This window comes from Homalodisca vitripennis, chromosome 2 (assembly GCF_021130785.1).
Source record: "Homalodisca vitripennis isolate AUS2020 chromosome 2, UT_GWSS_2.1, whole genome shotgun sequence".
Classification (NCBI taxonomy): Eukaryota; Metazoa; Arthropoda; class Insecta; order Hemiptera; family Cicadellidae; genus Homalodisca; species Homalodisca vitripennis.
The window spans coordinates 82,582,630-82,608,113 of NC_060208.1; the positions used below are offsets into that span (position 1 = coordinate 82,582,630).

A 25,484-nucleotide genomic window follows, 5' to 3' on the forward strand; every position below is an offset into this window, starting at 1 on the left:
ATTATAGCTATTGTTATCTTTACCTTTATATATATATATATATATATATATATATATATATATATATATATATATATATATATATATATATATATATATATATATATAGAATTATAGAAGTGTTTAAACACTCAGAAAAATGAAGTTTTGCAAAAAGAAGTTGAACAAAGTAGGTAGAATATTTTTTATTTAGTTTACAATATATTGTAAGTCTTTAACTCTAACTTTATCCACGCCAGGAGATTTGTGAATTCTTATTATGACGACTATCTTCAGTATAGATTCAGAATCTGCCCTGGGGATATACAAATAACTCCTACCTTCCTGTGTATATGTCCTGGATTTTTGTTTATGTTATAAGGACATTTATTTTTTTATGCAACACTGCTTTCAACAAATAATCGGCAAATCTATTTACTATTTCAGACCTACGGGTAGCTTTTATATGTGTACACATACACACACACACACACACACACACACCTATATATATATATATATATATATATATATATATATATATATCATCCAGTTTAACACCTAGATAATTGAACTCCCTGCTTACCTATATCTGGCCGCCACATATGACTAACTGTGTAATTTTCAGCTTCCTCCTATTTGTTAGTGGTATCATGACGGTCTGTGAAGGATTCACTGGATTCATAATGGACAGTTTTCTCTGTTTTATTTTCAAGCACGTGACTATATGCTTATGCATACCTACTGATTATGAAAAAATCGTCTGCATAGCCCAGAACATGCATACCCTGTTCATTCAGTCCAGTGTCCAGAGTACTATGTTCCACAGACTTGGTGATAGTACCCCACCTCGTGGTCATCCTCGCTGCGTGTTGACCTCTCTTGTAACTCCGCACAGAGTTGCCTGTGCTCTTCTGCTGCTAAGTATGTTCTTTATCCATCTAACAAAAGTTTTCTCAGTACCCCTGGATGTAAGTGTGACACTACTGAGTGAGTATTCGCGCTATCCAAAGCTCCTTCTATAACCTGGAATACTGATTAAGCTACCTCCTTCTGTGCAATAGCTTGCTCAATCTTGTCAACCAAACAATATAGGACTGTTTCACAAGATGTACCTTTCTGATAAGCATGTTGATTTTAATGTGAGGGACAATTGATGAGAACTGTGTCCCTTACATGCCTATCTATGATCTTGACAAAGAAGGATGTTAGACTTATCCCACTAATATTATAAATGCGAAAGTTTGAATATTTGGATGTTTGGATGCTTGTATGTTTAGATGTTTGGAGGTTTGTCCTCGAATGACGCTGAAACTGCTACACGGATTGTGCTGAAATTTGGAACAGGTATAGCTTTTGGTCTGAATTAACACTTAGAGTGCTTTTTACCACCCATACCACATTCATTTCACTAAATAAAGTCGAATTCAAATTGAAAAATTAGTTTGTTTACATAGAATAGAATATGATTTATTTTTGAAAATATTACAATAACACATTATATACAATGGTATACGAAATGTAATAAATCAATAAAGTAACCTAAAGAACCAAATGTATACACAATGTACAAATCTAATGAGCAAACTTAAAAAAAATTAACATTATTGTAAATAAAATTAAAAAAAAAACACTCATAAATTAAAAGAAACATTTAAAAAAATAACTAGGGCCTCTAGAGGCAAGTGCCTGTGGAGAGGTTCCTTTTATAACAAAAATCTTTTTTAACTCAAAGAAAATTTCAACAAAACTTTGATTTTTTTTAAGCTCCTAAAAAAAATTGATTAAAAGTGTGCTGCTGCAGTTACAAAGCAAATGAAAATCCACTTAAATAAATTCAAACTAAAATTTACTGTTACCTTCTTTAATTAACTAGGAATCTATGCAGAGAAGAAAATCTAATTTATCAAAACCCAATAACCACTTCTTTAATGTTTTTGAAAATAATTTTATATTCTGACAACTAATAATTGAAGAAGTTATACTAAACATTTTAGGTCCCAAAAATCAATAACTATTTGAAAAAAATGCTAAGTTAGGCTTTGGAACTGGTATTGGTTCTTGCTTTCTTAATTTGTTTTTTAACTATTTTTTAATTCTGGTAAATTGCCACTTATGACACAAAATATTTTTAAAACTTTATAAACAAACATATATTAAAGGGGAAGAATATTTAAATCAACAAAAAGAGGAAAAGATTTCTCCATTCTTTGTTTTCGTTTAATCAACCTTATGAATTTCTTTTGTTGAGTTAGAAGTGGCTTTAGATTTGTTTCCTAGCTCCACCCCAACAAAATATTCCATAGTCAAGCCTACTATTGACCAAAGAGAAGTACAGCATTCTTAAAACTTCTTCGGTGCAAATGTATTGTAAAAAATAAAAAAAAACAACTTAAAATATTGTTTAGTTTGCGTTTTAAAATTTCAATATGTGTCTTCCAGTTGATTTCTCTATCTAGCATGACTCCTAAATATTTTAAATTTTCACACTGGGATACTACAGCACAGTTCTGTTGGCACTGAATGTTACGACACAAACAATTGACACATCAATACAAAATTGAATTACTAAAAATTTGCTGATCTGTTTTTAAACTAAAATTGATGTACTTAGTTTTCTCTGGGCTTAATAACATGTTATTTTTTGAAAACCACCACTGCAGTGCTTTAAGGTCTAAATTCATCTCTTGCTCTATATCATCCCAATTATTTTTTACATACGATAAAGCTGTATCGCCTGCAAAAGATGTAATATTTCCATTTAAATTTGAATCACAAAGATCATTTATGTAGATTATAAAAAGTACTGCGCCTAAAATTGACCCTTGAGGTACGCCACATTGTATAAACCCGAAGTCACTAAAAGAATTATTAATTTTTACACATTGTTTTCTCTTTGTTAAATGGCTATCAAACCAAGAATAAATATTTCCCCGAATACCACATCCGTATAACTTTTGTAAAAGAATTGTGTGATCTACAGTATCAAAGGCTTTTTTTAATATCTAAAAATAAACAACCAACTTTCTGCCCTGAATTTATTATAAAACCAAATTGATTGTTTCTGAAAAAAATAGTTTTTTCTATAAACTTTTCAAACACTTTAGCAAAGGTATAAAGTTAAGAGATTGGTCTGTAGTTGTTACAGTCGGTAATTGGGCCACTCTTATGTAAAGGAATCACTATAGCCGTTTTTAAAATTTGTGGAAAAATACCTTTTTCAAAACTTAAATTTACGAAATACAATAAAACGTTTACTAATTTTGGGTATATTAACTTAATTAAAAAAGAATTGATGTTATCTATTCCTGGTGAAGTACTGTTTTTTAAATCTTTTATTACTGAACTTAAGTCTTCAATAAAGACCATGCCCATAAACATAGAGTTGAAAGAGTATTTTGTTTCAAAACAATTTCTATAGCATAAAGAGTCGAAATTTGCAGGTTTTACTCTCTGTATATTTAATTGATTTACCATAGATAGAAAGAATGTATTAAACTCATTACAAATTACTTTAGAATCATTTACTAAATTACCATTTATATTTAGAGTTTGCATGGGAGTTCTTTTAGCCTTCTGTCCTGTCACCTCATTTAAAGCTTTCCATGTAGCTTTGGAATTACCACTGTATTTCCTAAAAATATTTTCGTAATAATAGTTTTTTATAATTCTAATTTCCATTTGTAATTTATTTCTGTATTTTTTAAAAAAAAATACAATTTCAGCTTTTTATTATTTGGATGATTCCTTACTAATTGATACAGTTTGTTTTTATGTATGATTTTTCTGCAAATGTAGTCGTTCATCCATGGTTTAATTTTAGAATAAATTTTACGATTTTCGGACGTTTGGATTTTACTTTCTGAAATTGATCTTTGAATAATATTATGAAACGTCTCAAAAGCGGTCGATGGGTTTTGGTCATTATAAAACTCCGCCCAGTCGAGTGAATCGAGCCGCGCTAGCAGATTGTCGTAGGCTAAGCGGTATGCCGCTGGGGAGGGGTTGGCAGAATCAGCTGTTCCATGACTGTCCTCTGCTCCCACACGCACACGCATGTTCACAATAATTAACCTGTGAGCCGTTATGTTGGCGTCTATAACCTCAACGTGAGGTAGCGTTCTGTCTTTGTTTGCTAGCCTTGCATAAACATGATCTATACAAGTCGAAGAGTCAGCTGTTGCTCTAGTTGGCTCGTTTAACAAACACTCGAATCCGTTTGAGGAAAGAATTGAATTATATTGATCTACAGCAGTATTAACTTCCAGCAAATTCAAGTTGGCGTCTTCGATAAAAATGAAATTCTTTTTTGCATTAAAATTATTATTACTGTAAAAATGAGTATTTAATTCGTTCAAGAAAAATTGTTTACTAAAACTATGTAAGCTGTAAATGGCATGCAAACAAATCGTCAAAGATTTAAACTTAAAATCCAATGCTAATATATCGGCTGATTGAAGGTTAATTGGTTCACAGGAAATTATTTCTATATTCGACTTTACGAATATTGCAACCCCGCCTGCCCTTTGATCGTCCTTGAATTTTGTAAAGTTTATGTAGTTTTGTATATAGTAATAATTAATCTCGTTTTTGTCATTTATCCAAATTTCTGACAGTATAATTATTTCAGGATATAAATCCCTACTGTTTAATTCTGCAATAAAAAAATGAAAGTTTGATCTCATACTACGTATATTTTGATGTAGTATTACTAAATTGAATATTTTATCCTCGTTAGTCAATATTCAAATTTTGAAAAGAAAAAAAATAAATATATATATATATATATATATATATATATATATATATGTATATTACCTAAATGATTAATACTTGTATTGTTGAAATATAATTTAGTAGCCAATTTTCAATATTACCTAATATACAGAATTTAAATTATACGTCATCATAACCATTTTAAATCTTAAAAAAAAAACAAAAGTAACAAAAGTGAACTTGCACATACGTTGTTTACAGTTCATTGAAGGTCGTCTTAGCAGGTGATGACTTTGACAGGCGACTTCTCTTCCTTCCTGAGAAAGATTTTCCCGTTCCTTACCCACAGGAACTTGAAGTCCTTCTCCTTCTGGACCCTTCTCGCCATGGCGTACAACCTCCGTTGGGCAGGGGACAGGGACTCGTTCACGTAAATCGGCCGATCGTCGCTCCTTCCGATGTGTCTGGTTGACAATGTCCTCTTCACGCGCCTCTTCTTCAGGAGTTCCTCCCTGTCAAACCTCCGCACAAATTTTACAATGATTCCCGATGGGTTGTCTCCGGTTTGCCTTCCAAGCCTGTGGCAAGCGTCCACCATAGCGTCCGAGATCAACACGTCCAGAGCCTTGCCGACTTCCTTGACATTACCTAGGACATCTTCCGCAGGAGTTACAGGGATGCCTTGGATCTCCAGACAGTTACTTCTGGAGTATTGCTCCATGTCCTCCACTCGCATTTCGAACTCGTTCACCTTCTTTTTTAGCCGATTATTTTCTGTCACCAGAGTTTCTATTAGTTTATTTAATCTCTCATTATTGTCATTCTGGGCTTTAAGAGCTTTTGTATTTTCCACTAACTGTGATTCCAGTCAGTCAAACGCGTCATTGTAACCTTTTTCAGAACTTTTTTGTGCTTCCCTTATTTCTGATACAACCTTCACTATATCCTCCAGAGAAAGCTTACCATCAGCAACTTCAGATTCGAACGACATACTTCTGCGTCGTGTAGCCGTACAGTCCGTGCACCACCACACCGGCTGGTCTGTGGTCACACACTCCACATCAGCCTTGATGTACTTCAGACACGAAGCATGAAAATCACGATAACAATCGTTGCACTGCAATTTTAGTTTTGAGCCAATAGCTTTTACGCAAATTCCACTGCTAGACATGATTAATTAGCTCTCTAAATAAACACTTAACTGTATGGAAATACATTAAAGTCGTAACAGTAACGGGTTGAATCTAGTTTATAGGTTATGTTCAAACACACACTTGAAATGCACAGTAACAGGAGCACGCACCGATACGATATTTACTCTTTGAGCGCTCACTCATCACTCGAATGTTATGATAAGAACGAAACGTAATAACGCTTCATAATTCAAATTAAACTGGCACTAAACAGCTGTTGACAGCTATAATTCGACAAACTTTCTGAAACATCTGTTTACATTAAAATTTTATCAATAATACAGTGCTTGATCGGTAGTGTAATGAAGATAGTAATAAAAACATTAATATATAAATTTTACTCCAGATTGCGCCAGTGACGAATTAAAATCATCTAATACATTAAATACTAATCTTAAAACTAACCTTAATGAACAAAGTTATAAATGTTTTTACATAAGTTACTTTAGACTGGTGGGCTTCCTTGACATTATGATATTACATTTTAACAATGGCTTACGGAAAAACAGAGAAATGAATACTAACATACCTTAACGATTCATTCTTTCCCTGGCTACAGTCCAAAAAAAGTGTAACGCAAAACTTTAATAACGATTATTTTGGAATGTTGCATAACCTTAATTTAACCTTAAGGATTACCCCTTATACCGGAAGTTCATAAGAAGTAGGTAGGACTTCCCCCTAGGTCGTAATACGCTTTTCAGTCATAGCAAACTCAACTATGCCAACACGATTTTGACCAAAATAGATTTCCGAGAACTATATAATCGAACGTATATAGTATTTTAATCGAGGCAATATGGCAAGCTAACCTGTGACATAGTAGGTAAGTGAATTTAAACGGTCTTAAGTAGGCACTAGGTTCCTAGACCTAGGATCTCGGTCCTATGTAAGTATATATATATATATATATATTTTTTTTTTCTTCGTTAGAACAACAAGGCAAACTCTACTATCGAACTGGAAATAACTTAGACCTGAAATATATGACAAGGACTGGAAATATACGCTTTTTGACCAAAGTAAGTTTCCGCGACCTGTGTGATCCGAGATTTGTGTTTTCTTGATCGGGATTACAAGGCAGATTCAGCTGTGACGTTATGTATATAATTATTTAGAACCAGAAATGCTCCTATACGTGCCAAAAATAATATAATAATTAAGTTAAACTCTGATACTATTTACTATGAACTTAATAATATCTACCTGATGTATGCCTACTTACGTTTTAAAATGTTTTTGTAGGACTCCCATCATATTACACCATAATTGCTTTTTATAAGGACTTCGGTTCTAAAACTGCGTGCGAAGCTGCGGGTAACAGCTAGTGGGTCTATAAGCCTTTACAACATCATGGGAGGATTTACCTGGCTTCGGAATAAAAATAACCCTAGATGTCGTCTAAGGTGAGGTGGGTCCTCCTGTCGCTAGGCTAGTCACCAAGTCCGCACTTTCATGCAAGAAAACAGGAAAATCCCATCGGCACCTGGATTTTTTAAACAATTCAACATACTTTAGGGCCCATTATTTAGCACACTTCTGTTTAAAAATAAAGAGCTATATCTCTTACCTCTTCTGTTACCCCATGAACAAATAAACATAGTATACATAAATTTGTGAAGATTTTCACAATTTAAATCGTTGAAATGCGACCAATAATGTTCCATACACTATTTAGAATTCAATATCTGCATATTCCCATTGATTCTCACACGCACCGTGCAAGGTGCCTTGGGGTGGTATATAGTTGTGAAATGCATATATCTGAATAAATGGGTATAAACTTGAACTTTATATATATATATATATATATATATATATATATATATATATGTATGTATGTATGTATGTATATAGTACATATATAACTATTATACACATTTATAAACCGTATCCCTGAGGCTTTATTGATAGTATGCGTAGCCGATTACTTGACAAATCTAAAAAAAAGAAAGGATCCTGGCCTCAAAGGTTGCAAAACTTTCTTAAGAAAACCATTCATGAACACATTTGTAATTAATCAATAGAAGAGTACGTAGGAATGCGCGGAAAAAATTTGAAGAGTTATAAGTAAACTCTTTTTAATCGATTTAGATTTCTGAGATCGTTATATGTAAATATTTTCTTGATCGTGACAATAAAGCAAACACAATTTGACACCGTAAATAAATTGAAGCGGAAGTGAATATGAACGGCCTGAAATAGACGCTGTTTGACTGAAGTACGTGTCTCAGTCTTATGTGTTTACCATGATCCTCTTTACTATGAAAATTGAAATAATATATAAATAATGTGTGTTTACTTTCATTTGAAAACATATCACAGAGTACCATCATATTATATCACAAGTGATTTATTAACGAAATAGGCTACGGACTTCAGTTTTAAAAATTGCGCGCTAAACCATGGGTAACAGCTAGTAAAGGAATATAAAATAATCCTTGTTTTCTGTGTTGCAGTTGCAGATGAAGTTTGTGCTGATAACGATGGTTGTATTAAGCAACTGGCATGTATCGAAGGAATATGTCTGAATCCGTGTCCTGGTCCCTGCTACGGAAATACGATCTGCGAGGTACTCGAACATGTACCGTCCTGTAGCTGCAAGCCTGGCTTCTCTGGCAACCCTCACACTGGCTGTGAAGAGAAAGGTAACTGAAGATGAAATAAATCTAATCCCCATGTAACTCACGGGAAATTACTTTGAAAATAGTGCAATAGTAGGATAGTAGTTTAGAACTGGGTATTAAAACAAAATAAATTTAAATTCCAAACCAGAATTCATAAATAATAAATTTTATCACATTTAAAAATTAAATTAATATTGGTCATCTTTCATTTAATGCAAAACCAATGCTTTCACAATCTTGTGTCTTTAAATTCAAAAATACCGCGTGTAGCTGATTAAATTTTAAACTGAAATAAGCTCTAATTTTAAAAGTAAAAGATCATTTTATATGTAACTAAATTAAAAAATTTTATTTCGAAATAAAAAGCTAGTTGATATAACTTAAGATGAAACTTAAAATAATAAACGAAGAACATCATTGTTCCATTATAAGATTAGTCAAACGTGTACATGAAGTTTTCAACAAAAATGTATATATTCTTATATATAACCAATATAAATTTATTAAATAAATAAATGAGCCATTCTTCAAAAATTCAATTAATATGTTATATAATAATAAATCTAATAGTTATTTCTGTCCCGTTGCAGTCCCCGTTAATCAATGTAATAATAACACTCCTTGTGATAATCTACTGGCATGTATCGATGGAAAATGTCAGGACCCATGTCCTGGTCCCTGCCAGGGCAATACAACCTGCGAGGTCCGGGACCATGTACCGCACTGTGTCTGCAAGCCTGGCTTCTCTGGCAACCCTGTCACTGGCTGTCAAGGACAAGGTAACTGAAGAAGAGATTATCTATTAATTAAGTAAATACGAATATTTATGTTTTCTAATACGAATAATTTTATGTGTGACTTTAATACTAAGAAATAAGTTTTTAAAGACGGCTTAACCTACATAAACAACCTTCATAATAGAATAAAAATAATTACTCGGGTACAAGCTTAAACAATTGGAAATAAAAGAAGAGGCACCTGGTCAGAATTTTACACACGTGTTAAATGCTTCTTAAATGTTAGTATAAATCGGTTTCTGAGGCAATATAGTTTATTATGTAACTTCTAACAAGTCAGTTGTTTCTTTCTTATTCACAATAAATATAAGACCAAGGGACAACATGTGTATCATAACACATTTATATTAATAAGTCTATCAGTTGTATAGAGTATACGAGAGGAATATTTATTAACAAGATTGAGTTCTTTAAAGGGCTAATATCCTGAGGTTAATGAGCACTAGCTGATCCACAAGTTCCCTTAAAACAGTATGATATAATAATAATATAGAGCACTCTTGTTTATAGGGTTAGTATAGGTGTAGGTTTCTGAGATCATTATACGTAGATATTTTCTTGATCGTGACAATAAGGCAAACACAAATTTGATACCGTAAATAAATTGAAGCGGAAGTGAATCTAAACGGCCTGAAATAGACGCTGTTCGACCGAAGTAGATGTCTCAGTCTTATGTGTTTACCATGCTCTTCTTTACCATGAACATTGATATAATATATACATAATGTATGTTTACTTTTGTTTGATAACATATCACAGAGTACCATCATATTATATGATAAATGCTTTATTAATTTAATAGGATACGGACTTTACTTTTAAAAATTGCGTGCAAAACCACGCGTAAGAGCTAGTAAAGAAATATAAAGTAATCCTTGTTTTAGGTGTTGCAGTTGCAGATGAAGCTTGTGCTGATAACCATGGATGCATTAAGGAACTGGCATGTATCGCTGGAAAATGTCAGAATCCGTGTCCTGGTCCCTGCTACGGAAATACATTCTGCGTGGTCCTCGAACATGTACCGTTCTGTAGCTGCAACCCTGGCTTCTCTGGCAACCCTTACACTGGCTGTGAAGAGAAAGGTAACTGAAGATGGAACAAATATACTCCGAGTATTCTTTTTATGATATTATTAAAAATATTAATTTATAATAAATGATAATATAGTTTTGAACTAGAATTAGGTTTTCCAAAGGCAAGGGTTAATGCTTTTGTTGAATTTAAAGAATAGAAACAGTTGCTTACAAATATAATAATAATAAATCTCTTTATTTTAAAATTACAAAGTACTCATTGTATCGATATAGTCATGTTAATTAAATTAAACCGAATATAAATATCATTGGCAAATCCGTTGCCTGTTCTAAGGAACACTGGATAGTCATTATTATCTTGTTGCAGTTAATCAGTGTAATAATAACAATTATTGTGATGATCTACTGGCATGTATCGATGGAAAATGTCAGGACCCATGTCCTGGTCCCTGCCACGGAAATACGATCTGCGAAGTCCACGACCATGTACCGTACTGTGTCTGCAAGCCTGGCTTCTCTGGCAACCCTTTCACTGGCTGTCAAGAGCAAGGTAATTGAAGATGAAATAAATCTACTCCCAATATTATTTTTGTTACGCACAAGAAATTACTTTGAAAATATTGCAATAGTAGGATATATGTAAGAAATTACTTTGAAAATATTGCAATAGTAGGATATATAGTAGGATATAATAGTCATCAAGTTTAGAACCGGATATTAAAATAAAAGAAATTTAAATTTCAACCAGAATACATAAATAATAAGTTTTATCACATAATAAAATAAAATAACTATTTGTCATCTTTCCTTTTAATGCAAAACCAATCCCTTCACAACCGAGTTTCTTTAAATTTAATAATACCGTGTGTACCTTTAATTAAATTGTAAACTTAAATTAGCTCTAATTTCTTAAGTAAAAGATAATTTTTCATGTAACTAAATAAAAAAATATAATTTCTAAATAAAAATTTAATTGATATAACTTAAGATGAAAATTTAAAACAGAATAAACGAAGTACATCATTGTTCTATTATAATATTAGACAAACGTGTACATGAAGTTTTCAAAAAAATGTATAAAGAATGACTTTTATAATTAATACATTGAGTAATATTAATAAAAAATCTATTTTTGTACTACAGTTTTGAAACCATTGGAGATAGAGACAAACTTTAAATGTAGAAAATGTTTATTTTTTAAAGACCTTTTTAATTATTTACAACACAACCTAGGTGGCTATTTGATTTTTTTTAGATTGGGGCTTTTAAGTATTTAAAAATCCTATGTATTTTTAAAATGTGTAAATTTTGGGGTAGGGTGGCATTTGATGATATTTTTCGAGAAGCCGTCTCATTATTAGATTTGAATCAAAATATCGTCTCTCTACATTTGTGCAGGTAGTTACAATAAGTTTACCCACAAACCCCTGATTTTTTAACGTTTTGGTGTCCCCTGTACATAAGCGGCAGGATAGGATCAAACTTTATGTATCAAAATAACCAGTGTATAAATACCTTTAAAATGAGGTATAACTCAACATACCTTTACATCTGAAAATTTCAATATATATATATATATATATATATATATATATATATATATATATATATATGTATATCGCTGGTATATCTGTTGTCTCCTCTAAGAAACATCTGATAGTTATTTTTATACTGTTGCAGTCCCCGTTAATCAATGTAATAATAACAATTATTGTGATACTCTACTGGTATGTATTGATGGAAAATGTCAGGACCCATGTCCTGGTCCCTGCCACGGAAATACGATCTGCGAAGTCCACGACCATGTACCGTACTGTGCCTGCAAGCCTGGCTTCTCTGGCAACCCTTTCACTGGCTGTCAAGAGCAAGGTAACTGAAGAAGAAATAAATCTGCTCCCAATATCCTTTTTTTTACGCATGAGAAATTACTTTGAAAATAGTCATCAATAGTAAATACTATTGGTCATCTTTCCTTTTAATGCAAAACCAATGCTTTCACAACCATGTTTCATTAAATTTAATAAGACCGTTTGTAAAATTGATTAATTATTAAACTGAAATCAGCTCTAATTTCAAAAGTAAAAGATCATTATTTATATGTAACTAAATGAAACAGCTTTATTTCGAAATAAAAAGTTTGTTGATATAACTTAAGATGAATCTTTAAAACAAAATAAACGAAGGGACACCATTGTTCCATTATAAGATTAGACGTGTACATGAAGTTTTCAACTAAAATGTATATTCTTATATAAAATAACCAATATAAATTTATGAAATAAATAAATGAGCCATTCTTGAAAATTAAAATGATATCTTATATAATATAGTATTATACCTGTATATATCGCTGGATAATCCGTTGTCTCCTCTAAGAAACATCTAGTTATTTTTATACTGTTGCAGTCCCCGTTAATCAATGTAATAATAACAGTCCTTGTGATAATCTACTGGCATGTATCGATGGAAAATGTCAGGACCCATGTCCTGGTCCCTGCCAGGGCAATACAACCTGCGAGGTCCGGGACCATGTACCGTACTGTGACTGCAAGCCTGGCTTCTCTGGCAACCCTTTTACTGGCTGTCAAGGACAAGGTAACTGAAGAAGAGATTATCTATTAATTAAGTAAATATTTTCTAATACTAATAATTGTATGTGTGACTTTAATACTAAGAAATAAGTCTTTATAGACGGCTTAACCTACATAAATAAGCCTGTATAATGGAAGCAAATAATTACTCAAATACAAGCTTAAACAATTGGAAATAAAAAAGAGCTACCTTGTTAGAAATTAAAACACATGTTAAACGCTTTTTGATATGTGTATAAATAGGTTTCTCTGACAACATAATTTCTGATGCAACTTCTAACAAGTCAGGTGTTTCTTTCTTATTCAAAATAAATATAAGACAAAGGACAACGTATGTACCAAATCACATTTATATTAGTATGTCTATCAGTTGTACAGAGTATACGAGAGGAATATTAATTAACAAGATAGGGAGAAGATCTTGTATTATTACAAGAAGATCGTGTAATATCCTGAGATGAACGAGCACTAGCTGAACCACAATTACTCTTATAACAGTACGATCTAACAACAGCAAATGTGTTTAATCGGTGCTGCATCATGATATATTAAATTTTCAGAATTTAGCTTTCATATAATATGGTCTTTATAATATGTACTATAATTTAAGTGATTCTCACGAATACGTTACAAAGCAAATGAAACTTGGAGAGACACGATGCTATTAAAACATAGAAGAAACAGTATTTTTGAGTCATTATAGAAAACCATTTATGTGTTATTTTACCAGACAACATGAAATTGGAAAGCATTTTTATTAGAACTGTTGACATTTAATATATTTAAATACAATGAATCGGTATTTTATCGTAGGCATTAATGTCTGACGAAATAATACCAAGATATATTACTTACTTACTTATTTACTTTACTTTACTTTGTATATTCAGTAGACTATGTGATGAGATATCAATCTAAGATATAAATTACATTTGCAGTTATATGGGCTACTCCCACTATCACTCCAATTTGTAATGCTAGAACTGTATACCTGCCAATGTTGGTGCGATACTCTCCCTCTCTCCTGTAGCCCTTAGGATCCTCCCGTATTAATCGCACAATATTCCTTGATATTGACCAAATATTGGTCGGATTTTGTGGGATTTATCAAGACAATAGAGACCAGATAAATTCAGCAATTCAAGTCCCATAAAAAAAACATGTAAAAACTCTCAAAGTTGTTTTTGTGAGGATATATTGGGTCAAATATTCTGTCAAAACACCTTGGTAAGATCAAATCTACACTACATTACAAATATGTGCAAGGCAAAGAGTTTTCAATTTGATTATTTTACTTCAGTTTTTCTTATGAACGTGATAAATATCATCCAAAAGATCACTATCAATTACGGCCGGTGGTTTGCAGTATGAAAAGGGATTGAGACTGAAATCTTCTCTACCACTCATCTCATATCACCATATCACACACGGTCAAGTGTAAACCTAAATCGGTAATTTAAATATATATGAAAGAACATGTATATACTAGAACAGATGTAAGAAACACTTTAATATATGATAAAAATTACAAAGCAAAGATACATTCAACCGCTCTAACGAACCGGGTGACCGAATGCGCGTCAAAATAGTATCTTATCAAGTTGTGAGGATATAATTATTTATGTGGCAATATTGTATTGAATTTAATTTAGTTTTCTTTAAAAATAAATATAATAATTGTTTTGACCCTTAATTTTACATTAATAATATAACACGTTAATAACACTTCATACAAAAAAGGACTAACATGGCCTCAAGTAATGATCTTTGTGGAACACTAAATAAATTTATATCGGGAAGTGTATTTAATCCAAATTAAATAAAATTAAATAAACAAATTCAAAATAGAAATTACTTTTTCCTCAAACACTAACCGGACAAAAAAAATTGACAAAATAAAATCCAAACTCCAAATTAGTTTAACTTTCTTCTTCTGAGAACTACACAAAACACTAAACGGCAAAACATATTACAATTCTAACATAAATTACCCAACATTTACGTTTGCTTCATTTCGGAGTACGATAGTGAAAATAACTTCTCCACATAACACTTATTGTACATATAATATACTAGCTGTTACCCACGGCTTTGTACGCTATTTTTAGAACCGAAGTCCTTATAAACAGGAATTATGATGTAATGTGATGGGAGTAGTACAAACATTTTAAAACGTAAGTTTACTTGTTAACTTACTTTGGTCAAAAAGCGTATATTTTCAGTCCTTGTCATATATTTCAGGTCTAAGATATTTCCAGTTCCATAATAGAGTTTCCCTTGTTGTTTTGACGAAGAAAAAAAAAATATATATATACACTTACATAGGACCGAGATCCTAGGTCTAGGAACCTAGTGCCTACTTAAGACCGTTTAAATTCACTTACCTACTATGTCACAGGTTAGCTTGCCATATTTCCTCGATTAAAATACTATATAAATTCGATTATATAGTTCTCGGAAATCTATTGTGGTCAAAATCGTGTTGGCATAGTTGAGTTTGCTAGGACTGAAAAGCCTGTTACGACCTAGGGGGAAGTCCTACCTACTTCTTATGTACTTCCGGTATAAGGGGGGAATCCTTAAGGTTAAATTAAGGATATGCAACATTCCAAAATCATCGTTATTAAAGTTTTGCGTTACCTTGTTTTTTGGACTGTTGACAGGGAAAAAATGAATCGTCCATAACATTCGAATGTAAACAAACTAATTTTTCAATTTGAATTCGACCTTTTTTGGTGAAATGAGTGTGTTGTGGGTGGTAAAAAGCCCTCTAAATGTTAACTCAGACCAAAAGCTATACCTGTTCCAAATAGCAGTATAGCAGTGTCAGCGTGATTCAAGGACAAACCTCCAAACATCTAAACATCCAAATATCCAAACATTCAAACTTTTGCATTTATAATATTAGTGGGATAACTTTTTTCTGATTATTAATAATTGTTATTGTTTAAATGAAAAAAAAAAAAAAAACACTCGTTGGCTAATATTACAAATTATTGAATTGAATATTTATTGATGAAAGGCAATGATAGACTATCAAATAATATTAAAATTCAACGAGAATTTTATACTAAAACCTGTAAGAGTTCGGTCACAAAAGGGGATCCATTAAACAAACAAGAAAACCTGTGAACACTTGTGCATTTTTTAAATGAACAATGTACATTTCAGATCCATCTTAATCCGTAATTCTAGGTGAAGGCCAAAAAAATGAAGTAAATATGTCAATTGACCAAATTAACATATGTTAAAACATGGATCATTTGAATTTTTAAACGTTAATTGGTTTAGGGCATAGCAGTTTATCAGGAGGTGCGGGGCAGCTGATCGTGCTGGCGGTGGACGATGATCATCAACCATGCACTTCAATAGACTTCCTCGTCAATAACATAGACTCATCGATCAATATTTCGACGTTTCGGGTTAGTGATGTATCGCTCCCGGATATTAATGGAGTAGCGGCAGATTTAAGTAACACATTTTCGCGCTGTTTTCAATATAGATTCTACGGGCAGGTATCAAAACGGCGAAGTGAACCCTACTGGGAATGCAGTGTATAATGTAAATAACAGTTATTTAATGTGTTTCAGGGTCAGTTGATCAGTGTAATAACAACAATAACTGTGACAAACTGATGGCATGTGTCAACGGAAAATGTAAGGACCCATGTTCTGGTCTTTGCAGCGACAATGCTACCTGCGAGGTCCACGATCATGTACCGTACTGTACCTGCATGCCTGGGTTCTCTGGCAACCCCATCATTGGCTGTAAAGATAAAGGTATCTCTAATCACATTACTTTACAAAAAAAAAATTCTTATAGACAATCCAAGTATTGGAATTCAAATTAAACAAAGGGAATCTTTGCGGTAAAATTTGTAGCAAAAACCAACCAAGCATATAATAATGATATAGTAGGTATATTTCTGGAATCGTTTAACACGTAACTTTTATACTCAGAATAAAGTACTTACCTACCCAAGTTAAGTAACCTGGATAAAAAACAAAATAATGACTTTTGTCTAGAAATGTGAAATCGATATTGTTCCACATAAGGATTAATATAAAACTCATAAATGTAATTGCCAGAAAGGTTTTTTTGGATGTTCGCATGTTACGCATAGGCTCCATTTGTTACCAAGTTTTATTTACACTTAGCACATATCACATATCCTGAGTTATTTAAATAATGCTGAGCAGAGAAATTGAAGTTGGAGTTGTTGATTTCGGAAAAAGTAGCTCCAAATTCTAGGATTAAGTTTACACTCTTAAAGCGTTCCAGGTTGTATATATTTTTGATGAAATTGAAACTTTAAGTTTTGGTCTCCATGTACCATAGTTTTTGGACTCTGTGTCATATGTAATTTGCGGATATATGCTATTGGAATCATGGACTCTATACTGTTGAGATTATAGGCTTTAACAACAACTTTTTTAAGAAAAATCATTGGTTATTAGCTATTTAACTTATAGTGTTTCAAATTTATACCCCTTTGTGTGGTAATGTGCTACTTTACATTACCCTTGAGATCTGCAAAAGTCATCGTATTTTATAGCTTAGTCCGCTGATTTTCTCTTTTCCTAACATTACTTTCCAAACAATCACTGTTATTCCGTTATTTGTTTTGATAGTCATATGATAAATTGGTTGATTTTAACGCAAAAGTGAATTATAAAATAGTGTTACTTTTCATTATGCAAAAAAACTACAAGCCTCTGAAATATAAATTAATTTTTTAAACGATTTTATATGCTTCTTTGCATTTGATGAAACGTATCTTTCAATATTTGTGTAAACCATTCTGTTACGGGGATCGATAGCTACTTCCTAAATACAATCTCATCCCGCAGTACATAACTTTCGAGACTAGTAATAAAACGTACTTTATTAATTAGCTAGTTAATTTAAATTGCTCATCTTTCACTCTTCAGCAGTACATGTTAATGGTTATTGGAAAAAAGTATTTAATAAAATAACAAATTCATGAAAAACCAAGTGGCGAGATCTCTAGTGTTTCATATTATAGTTATAAAATCGTTATAATGTAATATGTTGTTATAACCATATGTTATATTATAACTAAGTTTATCTATGTATAAGAATTGTTTTTAAGAGCACACGTATCAAAGATGCACATTTGTATATGGCTGGTAAAATATTATTATACTAGCATGGCAATACTTTTAATAAATTAAAGTAACATAATAAGAATTTAGAATTGTATTTTGTTACAGCACGTTATTCTCATAGGTGTTTAATAACAGGCAGCAGACCTCCGGGCAAAAAGGTCTACAAAGTGGAGAGGTTCATCAAGGTATAACGCAATGCAGTAATATTAATAGTCTTAATGAACTTAGAATTATATAGTAGCTGGTAAGAAAAATAGTTGCTTGTTTATATTATTCCATTAAATGTACAGTATTGCATTGCACATGATGTGTTGTATGAGATATGTGTGATGGGAGTTAACTTTCTTGCGTATTTTCCAAACATTCATATTTTATTCAGTGTAAATAGTGTAGAAACTATTCGTATTATTCGCTGATGCCGCGTGATTGGCAGTCACGGAAAATACATGAAAGGAGTGTATTATATTTATATGTATCGATAAAAAACAAATATTTACTAACTTTAATTTATTGAGCTAAAATAAGTTTGCAAAAAATATTAACATTTAAAATAGTGGAAATGTAAATACAAGGCTAAAAATCTTGTTGCCTGTGCAGGTTAACTTTTATGCCGCATTTTCTCACTGCATAACCCACGGTGGAAGATTGGCTACTGTCGGAACTAAAGATGAAAATGCACTGATCAAAGAAGAGATTAGAAAAACAGGTAAGACTTGTAATACGTTAAATAACAAATAATTAGCATGATTCAAAGTAAAAAAGTAGATTATGCTTTTAAATAAAAAAAATTATAAATATAAAATAAATGACTATAAATAAAAATATAAAACTTAGTTATTCGTCTAGGATACGTATTGTAAGGAAACGATAGTAGGATTTCCTTTATATTAGTATCATTGTATTGTAACCCGTTACAGTTTTTCTGTCAAATAGATATTTTTGCAAAATCGATTACTCTCTCCTCTTTTTTCCTCTATCTTCATACCCTTCGTCCATTCCTACTGCTACTCTCCCTCCGACACCACCTTCCCATTCCTTTACTTTCTTTTTACCCCTACTTTGTCTCTTACTCCTTCTTCCCTTTTTGTCCTACTTATTTTCATTGCCCTCATACCCAAATTTCCCCTCTTAACACACCTTCCCTTCACCATTTTGCACTCAGTACATGCTATTCCAATTGTGACAGAACAGTTTTGATATAATTATTAAGTCCAATTTATATTATAATTTCTAATAAATCGTGCTTGATTCTTTCCTTTTAATATAAATATTAGTTTAATTAATGTATTATTTTGTGTTATGGACTTTATTTGCTGCACAGATTGTTCATTTTAAGTTTAACAAAATTCAAAATCATCTTGAAAATCAATATTTCTTTTAACTATTCATCTTTAACTTTGCCTATCTAGTATTAAAATATGAGCTTTTTCTAACTTTCCCTACAGTTTTATTTAATCCAAAATGAACCAATTGGATTAATAAATATAATAAACCTATTTGCAGGTCTGTTTTTCTGGTATTACTATGGTATTTTATAGACAATATTGAAATATATGAAACCGTCATTACCATGTAACATTTATGTTATTTATAAACATGAACCACTAAATGTGCTGCTAAGCGCTAATCTAAAGAACCGCTGGGCCAACTTAGCTAACTTTAAAAATATTCGCTTAAGTCTAAAAAGTGTATATGATGACAAGATTGGAAAATCTTTTCCGAAAAATTTTACAATTTGGAAAAAAATAATATTTATGTTTTACTATTCAAATGTAAATGGCATTGAACAGCTCTTGTGGCTTTTAAGCCTCCTTGGAAGTTTAAGCTGAAGTTTGTAAAAGAGGTTAAAACATGTGTTATCGTATTAATTCCATATCATCTTAAGCACGCAGTGCTTGATCATTAGTGCAATGCAGATAATAGAGGCAAAGTTACCCTATAACATTTTACGAATAAAAAACATCTAATGTATTGGAAATACTTTACATACAGTTTGTATTTGTAAATACTATTACAGAATCCCACTTTAATTAAAAAAAGCTGTGAATATTTGCAGATAGGATAATAAAAACTTGATTTCTTCCTTGACATTGTGCTTTTGCATTTTTACAGTGGCTAAAAGAAAAGCAGAGGAATGAATAATAACATGCTTCAACGATTCATTCCTTAACATAAATGTAGGACCAAAAAACAAAAAAGTTTTCCATAAGGCAAACTCTATTATATACGATTATTTCAAAATGTTGCATGAACTTAGTAATAATTTTTCTCTTATATCGGGAGTAAATGGGACAATAACACAATACAATACGGGACAATATTTTCTTCATCGGCACGATAAAGCAGTCTCAACTATGGCACTGGAAATGTCTTAGACCAGAAGTAGATAACCAGGGGGAAAGTAAATATTTTTTAACAAAGCGTGATTGTAAGACCTATTTTTTTATTTTATTAATTAGGACATAAACATCTGATATAAGGGTCTGTCCTTTATCCAAGAACACTGCAATAAGAATTACCTGTTGTATGCTTACTTACGTTTAAAAATATCATAAAGCACCATCATATTACATCATAAGTGCTTTATGCAAGCAGGCTAATGAATTCGATTTACATAAATGCGCAGCTGCAGGTAATAGGTATTTATTTTCGTAAATATACTTACATTTGATCAAATATCGTATGAACAAAGAAAATTTAATAAATTATAAAAAACGCTTTTATATTTCAAGGGAAACCGCCTAAAAATTATTAATAATGAGATACAAATTATAAATGATATGAATTTGTCCATTTAAACTGATGCGTAATTTATGGGATGGATTTAACAAATTTTATTTTTTTTTAAGTTGTATAAAATACAGTAAGATGTAATAATGGAATATTTTATTATTGCATTAAAGTGATATACTTAAAACACACATTTCTACGCCAGTTCAATATGGAAACAAAACAATATATTTGTTGTATGCTAAGAACGTAAACAAAAACAAAACCGGTATTAGAACAAACTATCAACAATGCGATGTGAGTTAATTTGATCATGAAGGCCGTAAGTGAGAGAATCCGCCCCCTTTCCGACATACCGGACTGGGGTGACTTACTCTTGAATCTATTCAGTAGGTTCTAACGCCTACCTTATGATTGATTTAATTAATATACTAACGCCATCTCCTGTTTTGCGTTGCTGAGAAACTTTTAAAACACCTGGATAATTTCTAAAAAACTGTATTTTGAAAGATGCTAGCAACAATTTCATCCATCAAAACTTTAGTGTAACTCAAGGAGGAAATAGTTGTGTGTAAAATTAAAAGACTATTTACAGCAGACTTTATAGTATTATCCTTAAGTTGGTAAAATTTTAAAGGTGGGAATCAAATTTCCTGTCTTACTGAAATCCATTGACTCCTTAGTCTTAGATTATCTAGAATCTAAATGTGTTTAGTCCTCTATTAAATGCTGAAGTATTGGAATATAGTTTATACTTTGAAACTGGACTTCAGGATCGCACCCATGTGTTAAGATTAGACTTGTCATGCACCGTATTCGACTGTATGTAAAAATAAGGACTGCTTTATTAGTCATTGGTTATTGCGCAAGTAACTAATAATTACTTAATGCGACATTTGTAACAAGGATTAGTTTAACTATTACGATAATCACCATTACTCTTGACCTAATAGATCCTACTTAAAATCGAGTTGTTGTGTTTCCGTTCGTTTGTCTCTCTACCTTTATGTCTGTCAATCCATTTACGCGATAACTCTTGAAATAAAGGTCCTTGAACATTGGTATATAGTCGTCTTGCACCAACTGTTAGTTATTTGGAGTTAAAAGGTCAAAATTAATGATAAAAATGAAAGTCTTACTTGAAATATAACTTCCTACATTGGTATTATGAGTAACCGTGATGGTAACAAGTTAATCGCAGGATTATCACATTTGCAAACAAACTAAGTACAATAATATGAGATTTTATAAAGTATTATGATAACATATGTGATTTAGTTACTTAGTTGAATTGGATTGTAAGCATTTTGTTACATTCTGTCCGTTATTTCTCTACTCCGTTGTATTGACTTTATTATTTAGGTTATTGAGTAAATTCTTACTTTATCGATTAAATTTAAAGTTGTTTTCATCAAAAGCATTCTCAATATTTTTCCAGGGATACGCAATTACGAATTCTGGACATCCGGGACTAACTTAGGGGGAGACTGGCTCTGGATGTCTTCTGGAGAAGTACTGCCAGAGTTCAGCGATTGGAATATTCTAGAGCCTAACAACCTGGGAGGAAACGAGCACTGCTTGGAGTTTTATGAGAAGAATAACAACGGGTACATGTGGAATGACAAAAGCTGCGATCAGGAGGTTTACCCAATATGCGAATATTTTGAATAAAACTACTGTGTTACTATATCTTTTTCACACATTTAATAAAAACGAAGACTATAGTTATAATTCAGAAATAAACGTTCCTACATCATATTTTATGTTAATTGTTGATTCCAAATATAGAGAATAATAGAAATGGTGATATTTAATAGGAAGAAGGAAACCTACATTAATAGAGCAGCTTTATTCAAAATTAAACAATAGACGAGAAAGGAGTGATTTTAAGTAAGTAAAATGATATAACATAAATAGCGTCACTGTATAACACTACTTTAAACATAAGTCGCGCCATCTTCAACAATTTTTGCTAATTACTAACAAAAAATTTAACTATATAATATCTAAATTCACCATACATCTTTTTTACAATATTAAATAACAACACCAGGAATACATTAGCAAATACGTAAATACGTTTAGGTTCACTGGCCACAAGATCAGGTACGTCTTCGTTGCAGTTCGTGAACACCAGCCCCATTCAAACGTACACCACTCAACCAGCTGATTTCTTAAAACCCAAAAGTTTGTGTATTAAAATCGTCTGTGAACATTTAGCCTCTGAAAGCTCCCAGTTATTTGAAGCTTCAAGACTGGAGCGAAATCTCTCATGCACTAGGAGCCCCTGACCACTGACAGCTACCAATCTCTAGAAGTATTTGAACTATGGGAGTTTTCGGTACATAGTAGATCACAGACTCTATGATCCGTCAGGAACTAGGAGCTCCCGGCCCCTGGCAGAATTCAAACTATTGCAACTACCTGCTGTAGCGCCCAGTCTGTAGGATTTCCGGCCTCAAAAAGGTCCTAGTGATTTACAGTACTCGGCATTATTAAGTTTAGATTTCATTATCCCCTTATAGATCTCAATCTCTGGAAGTTCCAAGCATGTGGTATTTTCTGGAAGTTCCCTTCCACTGTATTTTTAGGACCTCAGAAGCTCCTGGTGCCAGGAAGTTCTTAAGCATTTTAGTCATTAAAAGCTCCCTGATTCAGACAGATATCGACATCTGACATGACTTATGGAGCTCCCAGCTTTTGCCAGCTTCCAACCTCTGGATATTCCTAGCCTCAAGGGCCACCAGTACAGTGTTGTCTAGTAAGTACAGTAGTATATTATTTTTGATAACGAAACAAAACTATAAAATATTAACAATTATGAGCATATTTAATGAAGCAGAGCGGACGGACGGATCTCGTGACGTTACATATCAGAACTCCAGTCTCTATAATATTCAGGCCTAGGTTATAGGGGCTTTAAACTTAGTACACAGGCTTATTTTGGTGCAAGAAGGAAAGGTATTAGTTTTGGGGATCACAATTTAAAAATGCAGTCCATGTGTATCTGATCGTCTTTGCAATAAGTGTTTGATTGCGTTCTATCATATATGTAGATATATTAAACGGATAACACGACAGCAAAGCTCCCTTATATAGGTATAAATTATTTTATTCCATATCGGATTGATAATTGCGGATTTGTGCTTAGAAAAGAAAGGTACATGGTACAGAGTTATTATGAAACACTAACATATTTTTCTAAAACTTTTAAATAGAATAAGATTTTAAAAGAGCATGAAGGTATTTTGGATATTTCTTTAATTTACACAAATGAAAACAAATTTCTATAAATAAACTTCCATTAAAAGATAAAATTTATATTTACCAAGGTAAAAACTCATGCATATGATAACTGGTGGATACAACTAGGTAAAATGGTGGAGTAAACTAGTAATATGTAATATTGGGTAATAAGAAAAAATGGTGGATTTATAACTTACAAAACGTGATTGATAACAGTACAAAAAAAATTATGGTTGCCTGTAAAGTCGGTTTTACGGGCGAAGATTTTACGTGACAACGTCTTTTTCTCGGTAGAATATTTATTGATATGAATATTATTAAATTGCACAATAGGAACAAGGAATTGAATGAAAATAAGAATTGCACAAATTTTAACTATAGAAATATATTTTGTTTACTAAAACATTGTACATAATTTGAAATTAATTAAAATTTGTTATTGTAAATGGTAAAGTTGAATAAAACATTTACTAAAATTGGAATTTGAAATTCTTGCTAAACACAGTTAAATTCTAATTCCGCGCGTGGTGATTGGTCGGTTTAGTTCGTTTGTTTGGTCGCACTGTTATGACAGGTTAGAGGTTATAATTTGTTATTTTAAATGTTTGACTAGCAATACGCGCTGTTTCTTCTCAATCGACTGAATTACGATTGATTGCAGAGTGATTTAAACTAATAATTTACTTAACACTATCAACATTTGTCAATAGTATGACATAACCTATAAACTCAGTTTCTCAACTTTTGTGTCAATCTAACAATTAATCAATCAATCATAATTTACGATAATGAAATATCAGTGTACAATTATTTACCTTTATTGTTGTAGTTGTTGTAAATGACGAATCTAAGCACTCCACATTTTCACGAATAAACATAGTTATCTGCTTTATCCCGTGCGGCGGACCCACAGTTATCTGCTTTATCCCGTGCGGATCCCGTGCGGCGGACCCACTGGACGGGCATCGTAACGTTACCGGGCGTTACACTTTTCCATGAGTGACTCCGAGCCGCAACCTAATTTAAGACGTTGTCACGTCAATAATAAGACACTACAATATAGATGTGAAGTGTATTATTAGAAAAATATTTCTCTTGGAAATTCTAGGTAGCATAAGATCAGATCGCACTTGTCTGTCTATTGTGAGCGAGAACGGGAAAATAGGCCAGGGAAAAAGGTGACAAGACTTAGATGAAATCTTATTCTCTCCGAGGAATAGAATAATTCGTTCCCAATTCGGTGAAAAAATTGTTGAAAAGAAAGAAGGAAAGCATAATTATGTAAAGAAAAGGTTAAACTTGTAATTAACATTTAATATTTAAGAGTTGAAGGAATGTGAGAATAGAATTTGGAAAACAGATTAGATGTGGCGTAAACGGCTGATAAGGTGTATTCTTGGAAGAGCGGAGGAAGAAATAACTCATGTGATTAAGATGTAAAA

At 32.1% G+C, this 25,484-nt stretch overlaps 1 protein-coding gene across 4 annotated transcripts in view; it reads left to right on the top strand.

The window, feature by feature from the left end:
* LOC124354278 (fibropellin-1-like) overlaps nucleotides 1-22,554 on the top strand; it is a 28,186-nt gene extending 5,632 nt beyond the window's left edge. For 2 of the 4 annotated variants that reach the window (XM_046804611.1, XM_046804612.1), the window contains exons 3-12: nucleotides 8,348-8,536; nucleotides 9,106-9,294; nucleotides 10,197-10,394; nucleotides 10,714-10,896; nucleotides 12,027-12,215; nucleotides 12,753-12,941; nucleotides 16,528-16,716; nucleotides 18,172-18,251; nucleotides 18,664-18,772; nucleotides 22,235-22,554. In XM_046804611.1, the coding sequence (XP_046660567.1) occupies nucleotides 8,348-8,536; nucleotides 9,106-9,294; nucleotides 10,197-10,394; nucleotides 10,714-10,896; nucleotides 12,027-12,215; nucleotides 12,753-12,941; nucleotides 16,528-16,716; nucleotides 18,172-18,251; nucleotides 18,664-18,772; nucleotides 22,235-22,467 (1,748 nt within the window). In that variant the 3' untranslated portion in view covers nucleotides 22,468-22,554. The remainder of the gene's footprint in view (nucleotides 1-8,347; nucleotides 8,537-9,105; nucleotides 9,295-10,196; nucleotides 10,395-10,713; nucleotides 10,897-12,026; nucleotides 12,216-12,752; nucleotides 12,942-16,527; nucleotides 16,717-18,171; nucleotides 18,252-18,663; nucleotides 18,773-22,234) is intronic. The other 2 variants (XM_046804613.1, XM_046804614.1) reach the window with 2 other exon arrangements.
* The last annotated feature ends 2,930 nt before the right edge of the window (nucleotides 22,555-25,484 follow it).